Raw genomic sequence first — 21,577 nt, 5'->3', positions numbered from 1 at the left:
AAAGCCAAGTACCAGTAACAGAGGCTTCAGCAGCGCTCTTAAAGCTCCTATGCTATATTCGTACAGCCACAAAAGCTGGCTGAAGCCAAGGCTTGTCCTCCAAAGTACGATTCAAGATCTCCTGTACATATGTAAGAGGAAAATCTTTAGGAGCTTTTGGTGTTTTGTGTTTTTTTATAACACAACATCAATTTGCTTTAAGACTCTGAAGACTGGGAACAAAAAATAAAAATAAATAACAAAATATGTCTGTAGAAAAATACCAGCTACCGAGAGTATGTAAAGCTTTGCGAAATACGAAGCTTGCAACGTTTCTTTTAGTCTCTCCAGTATTTCTCCTGGTAACTTAAACACATCTGAAATAAATGTTTAAAATACTGACTGGGCACGGGGGCTCATGCCTATAATCCCAGCACTTTGGGAGGCCGACGCGGCTGGATCACCAGTGGTCAGGAGTTTGAGCCCAGCCTGGCCAACATGGTGAAACCCCGTCTCTACTAAAAATACAAAAATTAGCTGGTCGTAGTGGCGGGCACCTGTAATTCCAGCTACTCAGGAGGCTGAGGCAGGAGAATCATTTGAACCCAGGAGGTGGAGGTTGCAGTGAGCTGAGATCGTGCCATTGCACTCCAGCCTGAGTGACAGAGCGAGACTCCGTCTCAAAAAAAAATTTTTTTTCAAAATATTGCAATGGGCTTGTAATTTCTGCTTAAATGTCAGGAGGTCTGAGCCATTTTAAAATAAATCTAGCACAATTTAAGATTTTTTCTTAACCAAAATTTTAAGAAACAGCTTTCTATATACTCACCTCAGCATATGCTTCCATGTCTTCTAGAAACTGACCAAGAAGAGGCGTAGAAAATGCAAGATCAGCTACCCAAAATGGCTCCAAACTCTGCAACCACCCTTGGAATCGCATAAGAAATTCTGAAAGGGTAGGGGGGAGAAAAAACACCAAAAAATCCAAATTAAAAAAATATAAGAGGCTTCTTTCAAAAAGTATCTGGTTTTCAAGCAGCATACCCTAAAACATGTCCTATATCATAAAATTAAGACTGCTAAACATACTGATCACGATTAACCAATACCTCTTTAATTAATACCTCTTTAATTTCTGCAGAAATTAACAGGTAAATGTTATTTCCTTACTTTTTCAGTAAATTTCATATCTATATTGTCACTACACATGACTTAAGACTAAAATGCCACAATCTACCATTGGCCTGGCTAATCCCAGGGCCACATCTAACCATTAAAGGTGTATACTCATCTCCTCAGTGAAAATGAAACAGACCACTATCACCTGAATATCCTATTTTCAAAAGTTTATTACACCAAGTAAGTTACGAGAAACTATGACACTTGAAACAAGCTGAAATGTGCAAATGAGCCACGCTAGTCATTCACTTAACTCCAAAAAAATGGGAAACAAAACCATTTCTCATTTATGACAATTCTCCAAATTAACCCTATATTTCCTTTTTTAAAAAAATAACCAGAAAAACAATAAAATGTGACAAATAACTTGGATCTTCCATTGTCCACTTCAGGGTATTGCCACTGCAATATATTCTTACCATATACTTTCCTACCAGTACAAACTACAAATAACTTGGGGAAGTCCTGTCTGTACTTACTCTACCCACCTACTAGTAATTTCCTCTGAAAATATATATTTAGCTAACAAGTCATGTTCATTTACAATAAAACATTTCTCTGAATTAGTTTTCTTGCATTATTAAAGAAATGGCATTGATAGATGGTCACTGGGGGACCACTGCTCCTCCCCGACAGTATTTAAATAACTGGTATAGGCTGCAAGACTTACCAGATACCTGCTGCGTGAGCGAAGGTTTCTGAGTATGATCTCTATGCCATCCAACTAATATACCAATTGTATCCTTGATGGAAACAAAGAGAGAGGGGGCCAATCATTTTAAGATATTACTGCCATTCACCTGTGGACCATTTCACAGCAAAAGATCCTAAAAGGAGCATCTATGTTCTACCTACTTGACATTCTAGAAACTTAGAAAGGGGAGAGGGGCAGGAAAATAAAAGAACTACATTTCTCACAACAATGAAATAGTTTATTTTCTTCAAATATTTTAAGGTACGAACGTCAGAAAGAAAAATGCGGCATTTAACCCTGGAACCTCAAATATCACTGATTATATTCAAAGGAGCAGAGGCATTGTTTTCCATCTGATTCCTCAGTTCCTCACACACACAACCATCCCCCTCACCCCATGATCTGAACAGCGGAATGAGGAACTCACCCTAAAATTAGTGCTGAAAATATGAGGGTAACATCGAGCCACCAAAAGAATGCACTTAACACATCTGCAAAGCAATTCTGGTGTATCCACATTTTCAAGAATTGACTGCAGGCTGGTCATTACAAGCTTAAAAATAAAAGTTACAAACCGTGAACATTCAACAAAATAGGGAGAAAACAAGCAAATTAGGTTCATTATTTACTAAGTGACTACATAAAAAACTGAGTATGAGACCAAGAAAAATAGATTCTGTAGTTTTAGTTAAAAAAAAAAGAATTGACTTGTAAATCCCAACTGCTTGGGAGGCTGAGACACAAGAATCGCTTGAACCCAGGAGGCAGAGGTTGCAGTGAGCTGAGATTGCACTGCTGCACTCCAGCCTGGGAAATACAGCCAGACTCCATCTCAAAAAAAAAAAAAAATTAATAAATAAATAAAATAAATAAATTGAAAATATTTCGCTCCACTAAGCTGTTAAGCTAAAAACAAATACTGTTTTCTCTTCTTCAATGTTTGTTAATATTAGTCCTTTGACATCAGTTAACATTAGTCCTTAATAACATCTGTTTACAATATCCCTAAATGCTCTCTTTAAGATTCTACCTGTGATTAAATTTCAAATACAAAAAAGTAAGATGGATTTGGGAAACTTTTCTATAAAGTACAACAATTACTTTGCAATCCAAAATATAAAGCAAATTTTATATAATTTATGCTTTAGTATATTAGTACTTGCTTCATATGAAAATTAAGGAAGATCAGTATGGCACCACACATGAATAACATGCAGGCTCAGGTTACCATTATACATAAATTTTTAAAATAAATATATGGCAAAAATAAAATAATAAATAACTATTTGTCATTCCATTGAAAGAATATTTATTTTGCAGCTGTTAAAAAACATTTTTCCCTAAAAAAGGAAAAGCTGTGCTTTACATAGCAATCTTATAAAAGAAATGCTAGAATCAGAAAACCATCATTTTAGGCTGGGTGCAGTGGCTCACACCTGTAACCCCAGCACTTTGGGAGGACGAGGCAGGTGGATCACCTGAGGTCAGGAGTTCAAGACCAGCCTGGCCAGCATGATGAAACTCCGTCTCTACTAAAAATATAAAAATTAGCAGAGCACAGTGGCACATGCCTGTAATCCCAGCTATTCAGGAGGCTGAAGCAAGAGAACTGCTTGAACCTGGGAGGCGGAGGTTGCAGTGAGCCGAGATCGTGCCACTGCCCTCCAGCTTGGACAATAGAGCAAGATTACGTCTCAAAAAAAAAAAAGAAAAAAAGAAAACCATTATTTTGCAATAGCCAATGTTATAATCTACACAGGCACAGACTATCAATGCTAAAAATCATTTAAAAGACATCTTGGGGTAATTACAGAAATTTGAATATAGAATACATATGTAATAAAATTCATTTTCTTAGGTATGATTACAATATTCTTGTTATACAGAAGAAAAACCTTATTCTTGGGAGATGCATACTAAAACATTATGGGGTGAACTGTCATCATGTGTATGGTTTTCAGATGCTCAACAAAAGTCTGTGAGAAAATAAAACTGTAGCAAAATATTAGTAACTGGTCAATCTAGGTGAAGCATATATTATGAAATTATTATCGTATTTACAGGTATTTATTTTACTGGTGCATCTATCTTTCTATGAATGTGAGAATTTTCACAAGAGCTGGGAAAATATTCATAATTATGCATGCAGAATAAGCCCAAGCTGGTGGCATTCTGTTCAGTTACAGGTAATTTAATGAATCTTCCCTCAAATTTTTCTCAAACCTCTATAATCAAGGGGGAAAATGTTTCATTTTGTTTTGCTTTTTTGAGACAGGGTTGCCTATAATGGAGTGCAGTAGCTTGACCATAGCTCACTGTAGCTTCAACCTCCCAGGCACAAGCGATCCTCCTGCCTCAGCCTCCAAGTAGCTGGGATTACAGGTGCATGCCACCATGCCCGACTTATTTTTTTCCTTTTTTTTTTTTTGTTTGATAGAAACAGGGTTTCACCATGTTGCCCAGGCTGGTCTCAAACTCCTGGACTCAGGCAATTCACCAGCCTCAGCCTCCCACAGTGCTGGGGTTACAGGAGTGAGCCACCATGCCCAGTTAAAAATACATTTTTTATTTAAAAAAAAAAAAAAAGAACATTCCTTATATTTCCTTTATATTTTTTAAACTACATACCCAAAATAAAGCATATCAAAAACTGTAAAAAAAAAAAAAAAAAAAAAAAACCCTAATATCAGATATTCCAAACACAACAATACCATAATTTAATCACTTAAAATCTTACTCAAAACTAAATCAATGATCTTTTAGGCCAGGTGTGGTGGCTCATGACACTAATCACAGTACTTTGGGAGGCTGAGGCAGGAGGATCACTTGAGGTCAGGAGTTCAAGACCAGCATGGCCAACACAATGAAACCCCATCTCTACTAAAAATACAAAAATTAGCCAGGCTAATGGCACACTCCTGCAATACCAGCTACTCGGGAGGCTGAGGCAGGAGAATCACTTGAACCTGGGAGGCAGAGGTTGCAGTGAGCCGAGATTATGCCACTGCACTCCAGGCTGGACAACAGAGCAAGACTCTGCATCAAAAAAAAAAAAAAAAAACGAATGATATTTTAATATATTCAGATACACAAATATGAAATAAAACTAAGTAGACCTGCTATTCATTTACACATAATTATCTTATACCATTTGGAATAAGAATTTGGGGCACGTTAGCAAACCAAAAGGCTCAGAAAGAAGTTGTGATAGTTAGTTCTTGTCTCCCTCTACAAATGTGAAGCACTCTTCTATCCGGCATTACTAGTGGAGTTCCTATTTTCACCTTTGCAAATCATTCTGGTCCTAAGCAATCTCAAAAACAACATTTCTAAAAACGAAAGAGGAAAAAAAATCTTTTTTTTTTTTTTTTTGAGACAGAGTCTGGCTCTGTCTCCTAGGCAATGGTGCGATCTCGGCTCACTGCAACCTCGGCCTCCCGGGTTCAAGCGATTCTCCTGCCTCAGCCTCCTGAGTAGCTGGGACTACAGGCGCGTGCCACCACGCCCGGCTAATTTTTGTATTGTTAGTAGAGACGGGGTTTCACCATGTTGGCCAGGATGGTTTCGATCTCTTGACCTCATGATGTGCCCGCCTCGGCCTCCCAAAGTACTGGGATTACAGGCATGAGCCACCGCGCTTGGCTGAGGAAAAAAAATCTTAAAACTAACTTATTTCAAATCTAACTTCAACGTGTATCTTTTTTTTTTTTTTTTTTTTTTTTGAGACAGGAGTCTCACTCTGTCCCCCAGGCTGGAGTGCAGTGGTGCGATCTCGACTCACTGCAAGCTCCGCCTCCCAGGTTCACGGCATTCTCCTGCCTCAGTCTCCCAAATAGCTGCGACTACAGGTGCCCGCCACCACGCCCGGCTAATTTTTTTTGTATTTTTAGTAGAGATGGGGTTTCACTATGTTAACCAGGATGGTCTCAATCTCCTGACCTCATGATCCGCCTGCCTCAGCCTCCCAAAGTGCTGGGATTACAGGCGTGAGCCACCACACCCGGCGTGTAAGCCAATTTTTTAGAAGAAATCTCTCCCTCTCTCTCCACATATATGCATATATGCATGTAGCACTGATCCTTGAACAGTGTATCCTTTACTCAAACTGAGAAAGAGGAATTTTTTAAACATATTTCCTATCAGTAGATAACCCCTATTCTATGTTTCCCTTCTTCAAGCTCCCCTCCAAGGACATGTGTTAAGGGACAATTTTCTTCCCAAGTACATCATGCATTTTTCCCCCCTTCATTCTTACCTGCATTACAGATGAAAAGGCTTTCTTTTCTCCCACAGTCTCTAGTGCTTTGTAGGCGGCACATAAGTAGAGGAGTTTAACTTCATCTTTTGCAGATGAGCTAAATTTGCTAAAAATCCACTTGAAGATCTTCTCAGCCTCATAGCTCAGAGAAGCACAAAGAAGGCCGAGACAGCCAGCTCCCTCCTGTCTCAACTCCTGAAGCAATTCGCTACTGTGTTTATTTTAATGCAAACAAAAAACACACACAAAAGGCTTAAGTTTTCTATGATGACACGAGTAATACATCTTACAAAAGAATGTCTTAAGTGGTTTTTTAAATTTCTATTCAAACTACATAAAAGGTTGAAATTTTCTCCACTCTAAATACTACATTCTGTCTAGCCTGCATTGCCCTCAAGTATCTGTCTGACATTACTTTCTTTTTACAAAATCAATTATTTACAAACAGTGAGGGAAGGCCCAAAAATGCTAAATTCCATCTCAAACTGTATTAAATAACTCTCAGAAAAGGGCAGCAACAAATAATTAGATAAAACACTCTATACATAACTACATTCTACATAATATCCAATATGTAATGACTATAAAATAAAAAATGGTAATAGTTAAATACAGAAACTTAAAAGGATAACAGTAATGATTTACATAGAACTTTAATAAGTAACTCTATAAAACAAAACCATCAAAAGGCACTAAGGTTTATGACCAGCTGAGATAAATTTTGGGTACTTGCCAACACTGCAAATCTTTGGGAATCACCATAACAAAAAATGACCACACACCTCTGGAGACTCTAATAGCCAGAGAATATATGGTTTGGATCCACTCTTACCCAAAGAAGGAAATTCCTTTTTACCTCTATTCTCTAAGCAGTTTCAAATTCTCTAGTTTACAAAAACTAATTTTATTCTTCATGCCTGCATCAAGAGTTTATGCCATTCCATAAGTCAAGACTCAGTTATCCAGTGAGACTAGCAAATTAAAAAAATAAAATATTCCAGCCAGGCACGGTGGCTCATGCCTGTAATCCCAACACTTTGGAAGGCTAAGGTGGGTGGATCACCTGAGGTCAGGAGTTTCAGACCAGCCTGGCCAACATGGTGAAACCCTGTCTCTACTAAAAATACAAAAATTAGCTGGCAGTTGTGGTGCACGCCTGTAGTCCCAGCTACTCGGCAGGCTGAGGCAGGAGAATCACTTGAACCCGGGAGGTGGAGGTTGCAGTGAGCTGAGATCGCACCACTGCACTCCAGCCTGGGCGACACGGTGAGACTCTGGCTCAAAAAATAAAGATTCTTTTCAAGTGGATTCCATTTGTATTCAACCGTAATTAACACATAATTAATGCAGATAAAAATGACAAGACCCACTGAAATGTCAATAGATGTTCATAAACAAAGCCAGTGGGTTTGTCTTCTTGTGTATTGTTAAGTAATTTCTAAAAATATATTCTAAAGTCATTTAAACCGAACCATTATTAGTTACTTACCTTTCATTAAGCACGTCATGTACAGCAGCCAAGATATTATCCAATTGTTTAACTAGTACCTTTAAAAGAAAACACATTTAGAAAAACTTCAAATTCCTATACTTTTAAGAATAGCATTGTGTCCTTTTTTACTTGTCTTCCCCTCCAAATTCTAATTCAACAGTACTTTACTTTCTTTATTATTCCCACTCCCCAATGAGCATGTATCAGGAATGTCATGTTTCCTTTCAGCCTATGAAAGAAATTCACCCACTGGAAACATAGAGCTGTGATCATCAACAAAAAAATAAACTCAAAAAGCTTGTTTCATTTACTTTGAAATCCATTTGAAAAATTGACTGACGGATGGAGGGATAGATGGAGAGATATGTGACAAGGCAGTATTTAGGGTAAAATGTTAACGACAAAAATTAGATGACGGGTTTAACAGATTCAATGTCAAATTCTTTCAACTTGCTATATATTTGAAACTACTCATAATAAAATTTGGAAGGAGGAGAAACTTGCTTTGATCCAAGTGTCATCTGTCTCACTAGACCATTTTTATTAATTTTCTCCTGCTCATTGTCAAGTTCTTTTTTTTTTTTAAGATGGAGTTTCACTCTTTTCGCCCAGGCTGGAGTGCAATGGCGTGATCTCAGCTCACTGCAACCTCCGTCTCCTGGGTTCAAGCGATTCTCCTGCCACAGCCTCCCATGTAGCTGGAATTACGGTCATGTGCCACCACGCCCAGCTAATTTTGTATTTTTAGTAGAGATGGGGCTTCACTATGTTGGGCAGGCTGGTATCGAACTCCTGAACTCAGGTGATCCGCCCACCTTGGCCTCCCAAAATGCTGGGATTACATGCATGAGCCACCACACCTGGCCCATATCAAGTTCTTAATTGGTGTAAAGAAAGTGAAGAAAAAAATTTAACCCTTCCTATACTTTGTTACATTTCTGTTGTTGTTTTAAGAGACAAGGACTACCTCTGTCGCCCAGGTTGACATGCAGAGGTGTGATCATATCTCACTGCAACCCTGAATTCCTGGGCTCAAGTGATTCTTCCACCTCAGCCAGGTGTAGTGGCACATGCCTGAAGTCCCAGCTACTCAGGAGGCTACAGCGGGAGGATAGCTTGAATCCAGGAGTTTGAGACTGCAGTGAGCTATGATTGTGCCACTGCACTCCAGCCTGGGCGACAGAGCAAGATCTTGTCTTTAAGAAGAAAAAGAAATTACATATTAGAGAGCATTAAGTTCTTGATCATCATAATACAGACTTTCCCCATTCTTAAACTACTCAAGGTAGCATTACCTAGTTTATTATGGAAACACAAAAATCCTCATATTTCCAAACATACTATACTTACCAGCTTATTTTCTGGTTGCTGAATAAATTCTTTCAACTGCTTTACAGTAGCCAATCTTCGGTCTCGGTCGTTTTCCGGGGTGATCCTCCGAAGAAGATCTGACAGTCGAGACTCATCACAATAAGACATTGATCTCTCTGTGAATATATAAACATTTTGGTGTCCACTGAGTATACATAAGCAAAGGAATTTTTAAATTTTAAAATAATTTTTAAATTTTTAAAATTAAAAATTATTTAAATAATAATTAAATTATTATGGTGGCTCATGCCTGTAATCCCAGTACTTTGGAAGGCGGGTAGATCACATGAGTTCAGGAGTTTGAGACCAGCCTGGGCAACATGGTGAAACCCTGTCTCCACAGACACACAAAAAATTACATAAACTAGCCAGCCAAGGTGGTGTGCACCTGTAGTCCCAGCTACTCGGGAAGCTGAGGCAGGAGAATCACTGGAGCCCGTGAGGCGGAGGTTGCAGTGAGCCGAGATCACCCCATTGCACTCCAGCCTGGGTGACAGAGCAAGACCCTCTCTCAAAAATAAAATTACATCAAAAGTCACAGTCCACTGGTCAATAAAAGCTCAGGGAATATAGGTCCTATCGCTCTTTTGTTCAACTCTGTATTCCAAATCCCAGCAGAGTGCCTGGCACATAACAGACCCTCAAAAAAATATTTGCTGAAGGAAACGAGAAATGAATAACCCTAGGCCAACTGAACACCTCATTCCAGAGGACTGGCTGGGAGAGAAAAAAGAAAGGCCTTAGTAACAACTTTCTTTGGGTCCATTCCAAACTGTTTTCAACATGCAGGTAAAGAGCCTGGGTGTAGGTAGATTAAACAACTTCCAAGGGGTATGGATAAAGTCTCAATCGAGTAAAAACAGGATATAGGCTTCTACTTATCATCTAGGTATCCCACTGGAGGAAAGCCTCTTATTCACATTATCATCATTTCCCTGGGATGAAGTTTTGGGGAGCCATAATCACACATTTAGTTCAACAAATGTCTAATTATCATCTACCACATGCAAGGCATGCCTCCACTAGAAAGGTAGCAAACCACAACTTTTCTCCCCTTATTTTTTAATCACAAGAACAAGCAAACAATAGTGAATACTATTAGTATATTAACGATGCCTTTAACAACTAGATTTTTGCTGGGCGAGGTGGCTCTTGCCTGTAATTACCCAGCACTTTGGAAGGCCAAGGCAGGCAGATCACTTGAGCCCAGGAGTTCGAGACCAGCCTTGGCAACATGGTACAACCCCATCTCTACGAAAAATACAAAAATTAGCTGGGCACAGTGGCCCAGCTACTCAGGAGGCTGAGGTGGGAGGATCGCTTTAGCCTGGGAAGCAAAGGTTGCAGTGAAATCACACTAGCGCATTCCAGCCTGGGTGACAGAGCGAGACTGTCTCAGAAAACAAAACAAAACAAAAAACTCAATTTTTGCAAAACATTTTCAACTGTGCTATTTACCATAATTAGCCAATACATACGTAAACAACAAATCACAAAGGTTCTGACAGTTTCATTTCTAAGGTATGAGAAAAAATTGATAATAAAAGAAACCAGAAGGCTGGGCATGGTGGCTCACACCTGTAATCCCAGCATTTTGGGAGGCCGAGGAGGGCAGATCACGGGGTCAGGAGTTTGAGACCTGCCTGGCCAACATGGTGGAACCTCATCTCTACTAAAGATACAAAAAATTAGCCGGGCGTGGTGGCACACTCCTGTAATCCCAGCTACTCGGGAGGCTGAGGCAGGAGAATCACTTTAATCTGGGAGGTGGAGGCTGCAGTGACCTGAGATCGCGCCATTGCACTCCAGCCTGGGTGACAGGGAGATACTCCATCTCATAAATAAATAAATAAATAACTACAAGGGGAACAACACACACTGGATCCTTTTGGAGGGTGGGGGGTGGGAGGAAGGAGAGGATCAAGAGAAACAACCAATGGGTACCAGGATTAATACCTGGGTGATAAAATAATCTATACTACAAACCCTCATGACACAAGTTTACCAGTGTAACAAATCTGCACTTGTATCCTGAATTTAAGTTAAAAAAAAAAAAGAAACTACAATGTCTGAGAGAAGAATAGGATTTTTACAAATCCCTAGCCCATAGAGTATTTCAATAAGGACAGATACCAAAAATGTCATCAAGTTACCAGCTGGGAAATTAGGCTCTACTTACAATTCTGTCACTAGCAAACTACATGACCCTGAGCCTTTGAAGAAGAGGAATTCTTTACTGAACAACTTTAGAGTCGCTGTTTAGCTTCTATAATATCATAAGTCTAAGGCTTCAAACACTCTATTTTAACAAACAGCATACATAGCCTTTGAATTCATTCCACTTGTGAAAACATAAAAAGAAATCCGTTTTTTAAAAGTTATATACCAACAATAAAAGCTACAGGCACAAAGATTTTCACCAAGATACACGAAGCACACACACAGTATAAAAAAAAAAAAAAAAACTCAAAAACTAAATGTCCAAAAAGTAATTACATCTGACAAAGCCCATAACTCAGCTTTACCGATAAATTTCTCTTTAAGGAAAAAAATTATCATTACCTCTAATCCTCTGAACTTTCTTTTTTGTTGTTGTTTTTTTGAGACGGAGTCTCGCTCTGTCACCCAGGCTGGAGTGCAGTGGCGCACTCAGCTCACTGCAAGCTCTGCCTCCCGGGTTCGCGCCATTCTCCTGCCTCAGCCTCCCGAGTAGCTGGGACTACAGGCGCCCGCCACCGCGCCCAGCTAATTTTTTGTATTTTCAGTAGAGACAGGGTTTCACCGTGTTAGCCAGGATGGTCTCGATCTCCTGACCTCGTGATCTGCCCGTCTCGGCCTCCCAAAGTGCTGGGATTACAGGCGTGAGCCGCTGCACCCGGCCAATCCTCTGAACTTCCAAGGCACTCACCTATACAGTGAGGCTACGTCATAAGGCAGAAATGCTATCAGTGTATTTAACTTTAGAAAAGTGCCCACTCAAGGCAGGGCCTGGTGGCTCACGCCTGTAATGAGCACGTGTGATCACTTGAGGTCAGGAGTTCGAGACCAGCCTGGCCAACATGGTGAAACCCTGTCTCCACTAAAAATGCAAAAATCAGCTGGGTGTGGTGGCATGTACCTGTAATCCCAGCTACTTGGGAGGCTGAGGCACGAGAATCACTTGAACCTGGGAGGCGGAGGTTGCAGTGAGCAGAGATTGCAGCACTGCGCTCCAGCCTGGGTGACAGAGCAAGACTCTGTCTCAAAAAAATATATTGAAAACAACAACAACAAAAAAACCAGAAAAGTACCCACTCTAGGGGGCGGGGGGAAGGAGAGCATCAGCAAGAATAGCTTAATGGATGCTGGGTTTAATACCTAGATGATGGGATGATCTGTGCAGCAAACTACCATGGCACACGTTTACCTACATAACAAACCTGTACATCCTGCACATGTACCCTGAACTTAAAAGAGAGAGAAAAAAAAAAAAGACAGAAAAGTACCCCCTCTCGATATATATCTATATCCTCCACAGGCCCAAGAGTTCAAGGACTTGCTGTAGTAGGAGCCTACTATGCACTATACATTCAATATCCACGATAATTGGGTAAACCTTTTCTGTAAGATCTTATCCAGTCTTCTAATCTTGTTTTAAGAGAATTCTCTTTTAAAATGTACTATAGCCTTTCTAGTGGGAAATTAACAATTCACAGGAAAAGAATGTAAACAATTTTTACCTGCACAGTAGGCTAATCAACTTATGCCTTTGCAAGGCATTAGTAAGAGGCATCCAGAATAAGAGGAGATACAAGTCTTTGGAAGGTGTATGTGATTGGTCCCCGTTTTCCCAGCCTTACCCTGTGATTTCCTCATGTCTTTGGTGGCTAAAGCATGACTGCCATGCTGAACACTGGTGAACTCAGGGCTGGTCACATTGTTAACCCTCAGCTCTTGCCCCAACGACTTCCGACCATAAGTATTTTCCCCAGATCCCCCACTGACACTGTAGCCACCTACAAACAGCCATGTGTACGTCATTTAAATATGATTGTTCGTTTCATTCAGTCAATTTCCTGATAGCTCAGGATCTTATTACTCAATCTGCAGCTCAACCAGCCTTTGCTTCTCCTACCTTTTTCCTGTACTGTCTGCCTTGAAAATCATTTTCATTTCTTTTAATACACCTTTGAAGTTAAATTAATTTTATTTTGATCCCTTCATTGGAAAATAAGCAAAGAAATGAAAACTAAATTAAATCAAATTTTGCACCTTGTTTTAAAACTTTCTTGAAGTTTAGAGACAGTAGCCAAGAGGAACTTCAACCTTAGCTAAATATTTTTGAAAAGAAAAACAAAAATAGTATTGTATCTTTTTTGTAAGAAAACTGCATTGATGAATTATGTATGGAAAATTTTTAAATTTTAAAAATAATAAAGTGGATAAACGTCCTATAAAGTTTTCAGAAATAACACTGCATTTGTTATTCGTATTTTAAATACATTAGAAGAAAGCGAGAAAGTTGGGGGTGTAAGAAGGCAGGAAGGTGGGATAGGTAGGTTCAAAAAACATGCTTGTAGCAATAAGAAAATATATATACCCTTTTCGTCATTCTGTATGTCAGCGTGGACTCTGGTATCATCGTGCCTTTGCCGAGACACCACAGCTGAATTTGAAGGTTGCAGTCCATAAGAGGAAGAACCACCTCTATCTCTGGATGAAGAATATTTTAAATTACCTGGGTCGGCTGATGCACTATCAGTTCTATAAAAAGAGAAAAGTTTATTAGAACTTTAAATAACATAAATAAATCTTTCTTTAAACAAGCCTCTCTTCTCCCAAATTTTACATTTAACCATTACTATTGTATTTAGTGTAATATGTACTATATATTATATGTAAGCACTCAGCCGTCTAATAAGAAGTCTTTCACTGGGAAGAGATTCTCAATGGATGAAATGCCAACTTTTCAGTCTCTTCTACTGTTCTAAAGACCCATTCAGAAATATGAATAACTACTGGGATTAGGGTGACTTTGCTGGTTTTAGCATTGAAAGTCTCCTGTCCCAGGCAAAACAGGACAATTGGTTACTCTGGTCCAGTGTTCTCCTCACGTGACTTGATAATAAGAATAATTCTTTCTAAATTCTCCCCCCATGGAGAGGGTTAATCAGTCAAAACATTTCAGCCTTTCCTGTCATAAAAATAAAAAACACTGGCAGCATGTCAGGGACGGGCAATGTCTTACCAAGTTATTTTCTAAGTACTGATTAGGTACTGTAGTATTGAAGACCCCATTGAAGATGCCTTAATTGTAAAGAGTAGCAATCAAAATTTTAAAAAGTAAAAAAGAAGACATTTTAAGAAAATAAAAGGTATCAGAAATGCAATAAAGTTATATCGGAAAGTTGTAGTTCGTAATCTATTTAAAATTCAGGTTCTGTTTATAATACCTGATGCTTATTAGTTAAACAAGTAGGGTACAGCCAAGGGTAAAAGTGTGTCCTCATCTAAGTATCTGCTCTACGCTTCAACTGCCTCATAAGTAAAACAGAGCTGAGTTACAAGACTTCTCATGAGTGTTACTCTTTCAGCCATCAATCATAAACTATCAAGAAAGAAGACAACAAAATAATCTGTTATACCATATGAAAAATCCAAGTAAGTTCTTCCCCTACTGATTTTCTCCTGAGAGGAACAACTTTGAGGAAAAAAAAAAAAAAAAGAAAAAGAAAATCACTTCTATGATATTTACTAAAAATGCTTTCTCAACCTTTTAGAACCTGAATCTTTTAGAAAAGTTTAGGACACTGGCAAGGCCAGAAACTAACCTATTCTTCTATGCTTTGCCCCTCCCTCTATGGTGTAAAAGTGACAGCAGTGTTTGTATACTGTATATATTTCGTTTAGAGTTTATTAGTCTTTCCTTGCTCCCAAAAATACTAAACATAAAACTTTGCATGAGCTCAATCAGTTGGACACCTTGATCTGCACTTACTGCAATCACTGTTAATACAGAATGCAGACAATAGGTCCAATTAAACTTGGATATCTAACTGGTACAAGTCATTACTTATAAAGGATCTCAATCTGAAACTTCATGAAATTCAAAACCTAGCATACTAAAATGACTAAGGCTCCATAAGGAGTATCTTCTAATATTCAGAGTTCACTTATTCATAAAGCTAAGTACTTCGAACATAAGGGAAAATAAAATCTATGGAATTTCAAGAAAAATGTATGAGAATATTTTCTGAGTATACTAAGTCTATAAGCATTAAAATATTAACTCAATGGACCATAACTTTTTTAAACTAATGAAAAGACATTCCTTATGTACCTTACAAATAGCACATTTAACATGCGTCTATATAAATCATAGCATACCATTACTTTCTGAAAGGAGACTGAAACGTAAGAGAGCTTATAATCTTTTCTGACAGGGTTTGAACTTTATATGTATGCCACAGTAAGCTCTTATTAGATGAGCGAATAAAATAAGCACTTGACTAATTCAGAAACACAAAGATAACTGAAGTCTGCCAATATTTAAACATATCTTCACTTCCTGTTTTCATCATGTTTACTTATCTCCTATACTACCTTTATTATTAAGAGTTAAATGCTTGTATCATTTTCTGGTGACACAGTAGTACCATAAGGCAGCAGAGAATACAAGTTAAAAAAAGATCTGGGCTCAAATCCCAGCTCCAGCACTGAAAAGTATGTGTGCCTTTGCACAAATTACTTGATCTCCAAGCCTTGGTTGTCTCTTGCATAAAATGAGAATGATACCTATCTAACATGTAAGGTTGTTGTGAGGCTTAAATAAGATAATGAATTATAAAGAAACACTTAGTTTGCAGGATATGTTAAAAGTTATTATGACCATAATACAAAATAAACTCAGTTTCCAGTCTAAAAGACAATGTACAAACAGTTCATGAGTATATGAATATAATCAAAACAAGTTTTTACAGTCAATATAGAGCAACTTAAATACTTCACTGAAGAAAGCAGGTAATCTGTTGCTACCAACAATGTGTTTCCAACTAGGAAGCATCTGATTTCAAACTAAACTGTAAAACCAGGAGCAGCTTCCCCGTTGGTTAGAAATAAGGTTTCTAAATCCCCTAAGTTATGAACACTGAGATTTTTTTCCCAAAAAAAATCTGTGTTTTCAGAAATATAACAAAAAAAACTGGAATAGAGCCACCGTCTCAGAAATACCTGAAAACTCCCTAGTTGCCAAATTATTTTAATACAAATTGATCAAAGCATCCCCAACCAGAACTCAAGTTGTAAGCATTCTGAACCGAAAAGCACAAAATGGTTTAGCATTTATAAGAAATTTCTATTTTTATACAATCTTGACTGCTTAGGTTTCAAAAAATGTCAATGTCAGGCTGTTAGCACCAACAAGATCATCCCAGTCCAATAAATAGAGAACTGTTAAAGAACGGAAATGAGCACTTAAAATGAGGCAATCAAAGCCACAAAATAGAAACTGCAGATTTGAACTCCAAGAAGCAGGCATGAATGTTAGGCTAGTTAGTTAGAAGAGCTGAAAGGGATATCATCTGCCAGAATTAGTGTCTCAATTTAGTGAAAAAAGAAAATCTATCTTAAGAATCCTAGCAAGGATCCAAAAATACCTCTACAGCCCCTTTAATATTCTAAAAATATCATGGAGAGAAAAAAAAAGAAATGCATAAATTTCCCCAAAACGATCAAACTGAAGTTAAAGCCTGATGTACATGCCACATGAGAGGTAAGTTTCTAAAGCTCATACCTCAAAAATCGCCTTTGTGATGTTTTGCATCAAGTCAATCTGGTAAGACAGTAGTTACAATATTAGTGAAGACAGTGGGTTAAAACATTTGTTGTTCAAACATGGAGCAAATATAATTCATGAGTTAGGTGCCTTTAGTTGAACTATGGTCCCATTAGGGTTCATACATTAAAGCAAAAATTGAGGTAGAAAGACACTCCGTGCCTTACAGGATAAAGAGGCTTAATGTGGCAACCAAAAAAATTTTAGTACATAAGAGAATTTAAATGTTAACTATAACATACAAATCACATGCAAATATAGTTACCACTTATTTTAGTTACCTCTTCTCAATATACAGAAAAATGCCACAAATCTAGGAGGCCATTCGTTTCAAATGACCGGAATCTTTAGACCTCACACCAACAAGCCACCATGTGCTGGGGATGGTATCGCCTGACTAAATGTAGCCTTGCAGTCCATTCTTGTAAGTATTAGAGAGAAAAAGAGAGGGAGCGTCATCTCTGGAAAGTGTGAAGTCAGGGAATTCCCTACTAGGAAGCATTTCCATAAAGCACCCCAAAATGACTTGATGCAAACACCACACCTAGTGGTGTCACTGGAGTAAGCATCATATTACTTCAAATTGCTTTTACCTAGGTTTATTAAGGGATTTTGCTCTCATGGTGAGATCTAATTTGTAATGGATATAAACCAGGAAATGAGATTTGCACTAAAGCCAATGAAGTAGGAATGTACTTATTCTCTAAAGTAGCAAAGATAGTCTCACTGTCACAGAGCAGTTATAGGATATGTTGCTTTCCATACTAATGGTTAATACCACTTGGAAATGATTTACCCTTCAAAAATAAATTCAAGGTTTTCCCCTGTAATGCCTCTTACCTGGATTCAAACATGCTTTAATGAGGAATAACAGAAAGGGTGAAACTATGAATAACCCTGGGCCTTGTATCATTACATTAGAAACACTGCTCTAAATATGAGTCTATGGCTAAAATATTAATTTGAGAGGCTCAGGGAATTTATTATACAAATCTCTTCTTGCAGAGAACTTTTAAGTTCAAATTTAATAAAACAAAACAGAACCATTCCACGTCAAAATTGTAAATGAGTATGCATCAGTTTTGCAATACTGAAATATTAAATTAATATAATTTATTGGTAAAACTAGCTTAGCTACCTAAGTATTAAGTGTCTATAATAACCAAATCTTAATTATCCATTTATGGGTGATTTGTTTCCTTTTTTGAGACAGGGTCTCACTCTGTCACCCAGGCTGGAGTGCACTGGCATGACCATAGCTCACTGCAGCCTTGACCTCATGGGTGCAGCCTCGACCTCATGGGTTCAGCCTCTCAAACAGCTGGGACCACAGGTGCATGCCACTCCATTTAGCTAATTTTTTATTTTTATGTTTTTTGGAGACAGGTGTCTGATTATGTTGCTCAGGCTGCTCTCAAATTCCTGGACTCAAGCAATCCTCCCACCTCAGCCTCCCAAAATGCTAGGATTAGAAGCATGAGTGACCACATCTGGACTGTCACCAATTTTTAACTGTCTGTCAACTAAACAGCCAATATAGACTGATAAAATATACTTAACTATTGTAAAATTGTAAAGAATTGTATCTTCACCAAGGAGAGGTCGGGCTTTTACCTGTGAATTCTGGAAGGTAATCTCTAAACTCTTGAAATGTCATACCTAATAAGAGGGTCCTGGCCAGGAGCAGTGGCTCACACCTGTAATCCCAGCACTTTGGGAGGCCAAGGCGGGCAGATCGCTTGAGGTCAGCATTTTGAGACCAGCCTGGCCAGCATGGTGAAACCTGTCTCTACTAAAAATACAAAAATTAGCCAGGCATGGTGACGGGCACCTGTAATAATCCCAGCTACTCAGGAGGCTGAGGTTTCAGTGAGCTGAGATCATGCCACTGCACTCCAGCCTGGGCAACAGAGCAAGACTATCTCCAAAAAAAGGGGGGGGGCAGCGGTGGGGGAAAGTGTCTTTGTTCATCTGGGGGCTTTAGGCCACAGCAGAGTCTAATAATGTGGCTTACGGTGGGGGCTTTGAGTCACATGGATCAGCTTGGCCTCCAGTGGGGCTGGAGACTAAGGTTAGCCACATGGGCATGCAACCATGGAACCCCAGTAAAAACGCTGGACATAAAAAATAGAGTGAGCTTCCCTGGTTGGCAATAATCCATGAGTATGGTCGCACACCAGTGCCACCAGGAAGGTGTCATTTTTCACAACTCTACAGGGACAGGACAATTCGAAACTCCAACATTTGGAACTTCCCCGAACTCTGCCCTATGCACCTCTACCCTTGGCTCGTTCTAATCTGAATCCCTAAACTGCAATAAACTCTAACCATGGGTATGAGAGCTTTCAATGAGTTCTAGTGAGTCCTCCTGGCAAATCATCCAACCTAAGAGTGGTCTTGGCCAGGCACAGTGACTCAAGCCTGTAATCCCAGCACTTCGGGAGGCCCAGGCAGGTGGATCACTTGAGCTCAGGAGTTTGAGACCAGCCTGGCAATATGGTGAAACTGTTTCTAAAAAATATAGAAAAACTAGCCAGGCGTGGTGGTGTGTGCCCATAGATCCAGCAACTCAGGTGGCTGAGGTAGGAGGACTGCCTGAACCTGGGAGGGAGGAGTTCAGGGCGCAGTGAGCCGTGATCATGCCACTGCACTCTCGCCTGGGTGACAGAGAGAGGCCCTGTCTCAAAAAAAAAAAAAAGAGTGGTCTTGGGAACCCCCAAACTTGCAACTAGTATTAGAAGCAAGGGTCATCTTATGGACTGGACTCCCTCTTACTCTGCATTCATATTTAAAACCATTAAATATACTGTAGCTCAAAAGAAGTTGCTTGTTTGTTTTGAAAAAGGGTCTCACACTGTCGCCCAGGCTAGAGTGCAGTGGCGCAATCCGAGCTCAAGCAAACCTCCCACATCAGCCTCCCAAGTAGCTGAGACCACAGGCTTACTCCACCACGCCCAGCAACGTTTGTATTTTTTTGTCCCATTCTCTACAACATTCCCAAAATGTTGCCCAAGCTGGTCTCGCACTCCTGAGCTCAAGTGATCCACTCACCTCAGCCTCCCAAAGGGTTGGGATTACAGGCATAAGCCACTGCACCCGGCCATAAATTTTGTTTTTTAATAACATTTCTAGCAAACATGATAAAGATTTGACTTCAGTGTTGCTTATTTTCCTTCCAAGGAACCTCTAATATTCTCTATTTTCAGAACGCCAATCAAATTAGCCAGAAAGAGCAAACGAAGCCAATAAATCCAGGAGGGCAATAGATCTGATTTTAACCCTTGTTTCACATGCACAATTGTCTTCAGAGAAAAGCTGAAGAAAGTACCCCCTCACCTCCATGCCCCAATGCTCGTTTTCTCTGACTTCAAGTGGGCCTCTGATGCTGCCCACATTTCCCTCACCAGGTTTCTTTCCTTTCCAAAACATCTGTAAAACTTTCTGCACCTTCTTCCTTCTCCCACCACTACCAGTGGATGACCTTATAGATTTCTGCTCCATGAGAAATAAAAGCCATTTGACAGCACCCTCAGCAAGAGCTAACACTTTAGCTCCTAACAAGAGCTAGTGGGCAACTGATCCAAGCAGTTTACATATGTTTATCATGTCATTTCGTGTTCAACACAATCCTATTAGTTATAACTTGATAACTAACGTTTCATAACTGGCCTAAGGTTGCACAGCTTGTAAAAGGCAGAGTCAGAACTCAGACCCAGTACTGTCTAATGTTTGAGCTCTTCAACACTCCATCACTGCCTGTCATCTTCCTTCTAATATATCCACAAGTTCACCTGCATCTGCACATACAGCTTTTCTTCCCATCATCTTCGCATAATGGAACAAATAAACCTCCTATCCATAGAAATCATCTGGATCTGTCTATTCCCCCCATTTTCCAAGGTATGTCTTGTCTTTTTTTTTTGAGATGTAGTCTCGCTCTGTTGCCCAGGCTGAAGTGCAGTGGCGTGATCTCGACTCACTGCCTCCCGGATTCACGCCATTCTCCTGCCTCAGCCTCCCAAGTAGCTGGGACTACAGGCGCCCACCACCACGCCCGGCTAATTTTTTGTATTTTTAGTAGAGACGGGGTTTCACCATGTTAGCCAGGATGGTCTCGATCTCCTGACCTCGTGATCCGCCCACCTTGGCCTCCCCAAAGTGCTGGGATTACAGGCTTGAGCCACTGCACCCAGCCTGTTTCTTTTGTACGTTGCAAAATCTCCCATTTTACTACTGCTTATCACATCATCAACATACGAGCACTCTCAAAAGTCTTACTTTAAAAAAAACAAAAACAAAAACAAAAAATGGCCGGGCACGGTGGCTCACACCTCTAATCCCAGCACTTTGGGAGGCGAAGGCAGGCAGATCATAAGGTCAGGAGATTAAGACCACCCTGGCCAACATGGTGAAACCCCATCTCTACTAAAATAGAAAAAATAAAATTACCTGCGCGTGGTGGCACGCACCTGTAGTCCCAGCTACTTGGGAGGCTGAGGCAGGGGAATTGTTTGAACCCGGGAGGCAGAGCTTGCAGTGAGCCGAGATCGTGCCACTACACTCCAGCCTGGTGACAGAGCGAGACTCTGTCTCAAAAAAAAAACTAAAGGCCGGGTGCGGTGGCTCACGCTGGTAATCCCAGCACTTTGGGAGGCCAAGGTGGGTGGATCATGAGGTCAGGAGTTCAAGACCAGCCTGGCCAATGTAGTGAAACCCCGTCTCTACTAAAAATACAAATATCAGCCAGGCGTGGTGGTGGGTGCCTGCAATCCCAGCTACTCAGGAGGCTGA

The 21,577-nt window shown here is 39.7% G+C and overlaps 1 protein-coding gene across 5 annotated transcripts in view; it reads right to left on the bottom strand.

The window, feature by feature from the left end:
- The window catches only part of LOC453981 (putative L-type amino acid transporter 1-like protein MLAS), a 48,272-nt gene that overhangs the window by 13,050 nt on the left and 13,645 nt on the right, over positions 1 to 21,577 (bottom strand). For 2 of the 5 annotated variants that reach the window (XM_063796941.1, XM_063796942.1), the window contains exons 2-7: positions 8,953 to 9,089; positions 7,600 to 7,658; positions 6,108 to 6,321; positions 2,280 to 2,405; positions 1,829 to 1,901; positions 809 to 927 (exon numbers count right to left, since the gene is read on the bottom strand). In XM_063796941.1, coding sequence (XP_063653011.1) covers positions 809 to 927; positions 1,829 to 1,901; positions 2,280 to 2,405; positions 6,108 to 6,321; positions 7,600 to 7,658; positions 8,953 to 9,089 — 728 coding nt within the window. Of the gene's footprint in view, positions 1 to 808; positions 928 to 1,828; positions 1,902 to 2,279; positions 2,406 to 6,107; positions 6,322 to 7,599; positions 7,659 to 8,952; positions 9,090 to 13,552; positions 13,717 to 16,744; positions 16,784 to 21,577 lie in introns of those variants that run through there. The other 3 variants (XM_054669169.2, XM_063796944.1, XM_063796943.1) reach the window with 3 other exon arrangements.

This window comes from Pan troglodytes, chromosome 18, assembly GCF_028858775.2.
Source record: "Pan troglodytes isolate AG18354 chromosome 18, NHGRI_mPanTro3-v2.0_pri, whole genome shotgun sequence".
NCBI classification, from domain to species: domain Eukaryota; kingdom Metazoa; phylum Chordata; class Mammalia; order Primates; family Hominidae; genus Pan; species Pan troglodytes.
This window is presented reverse-complemented; position numbering and strand designations above follow the sequence as displayed.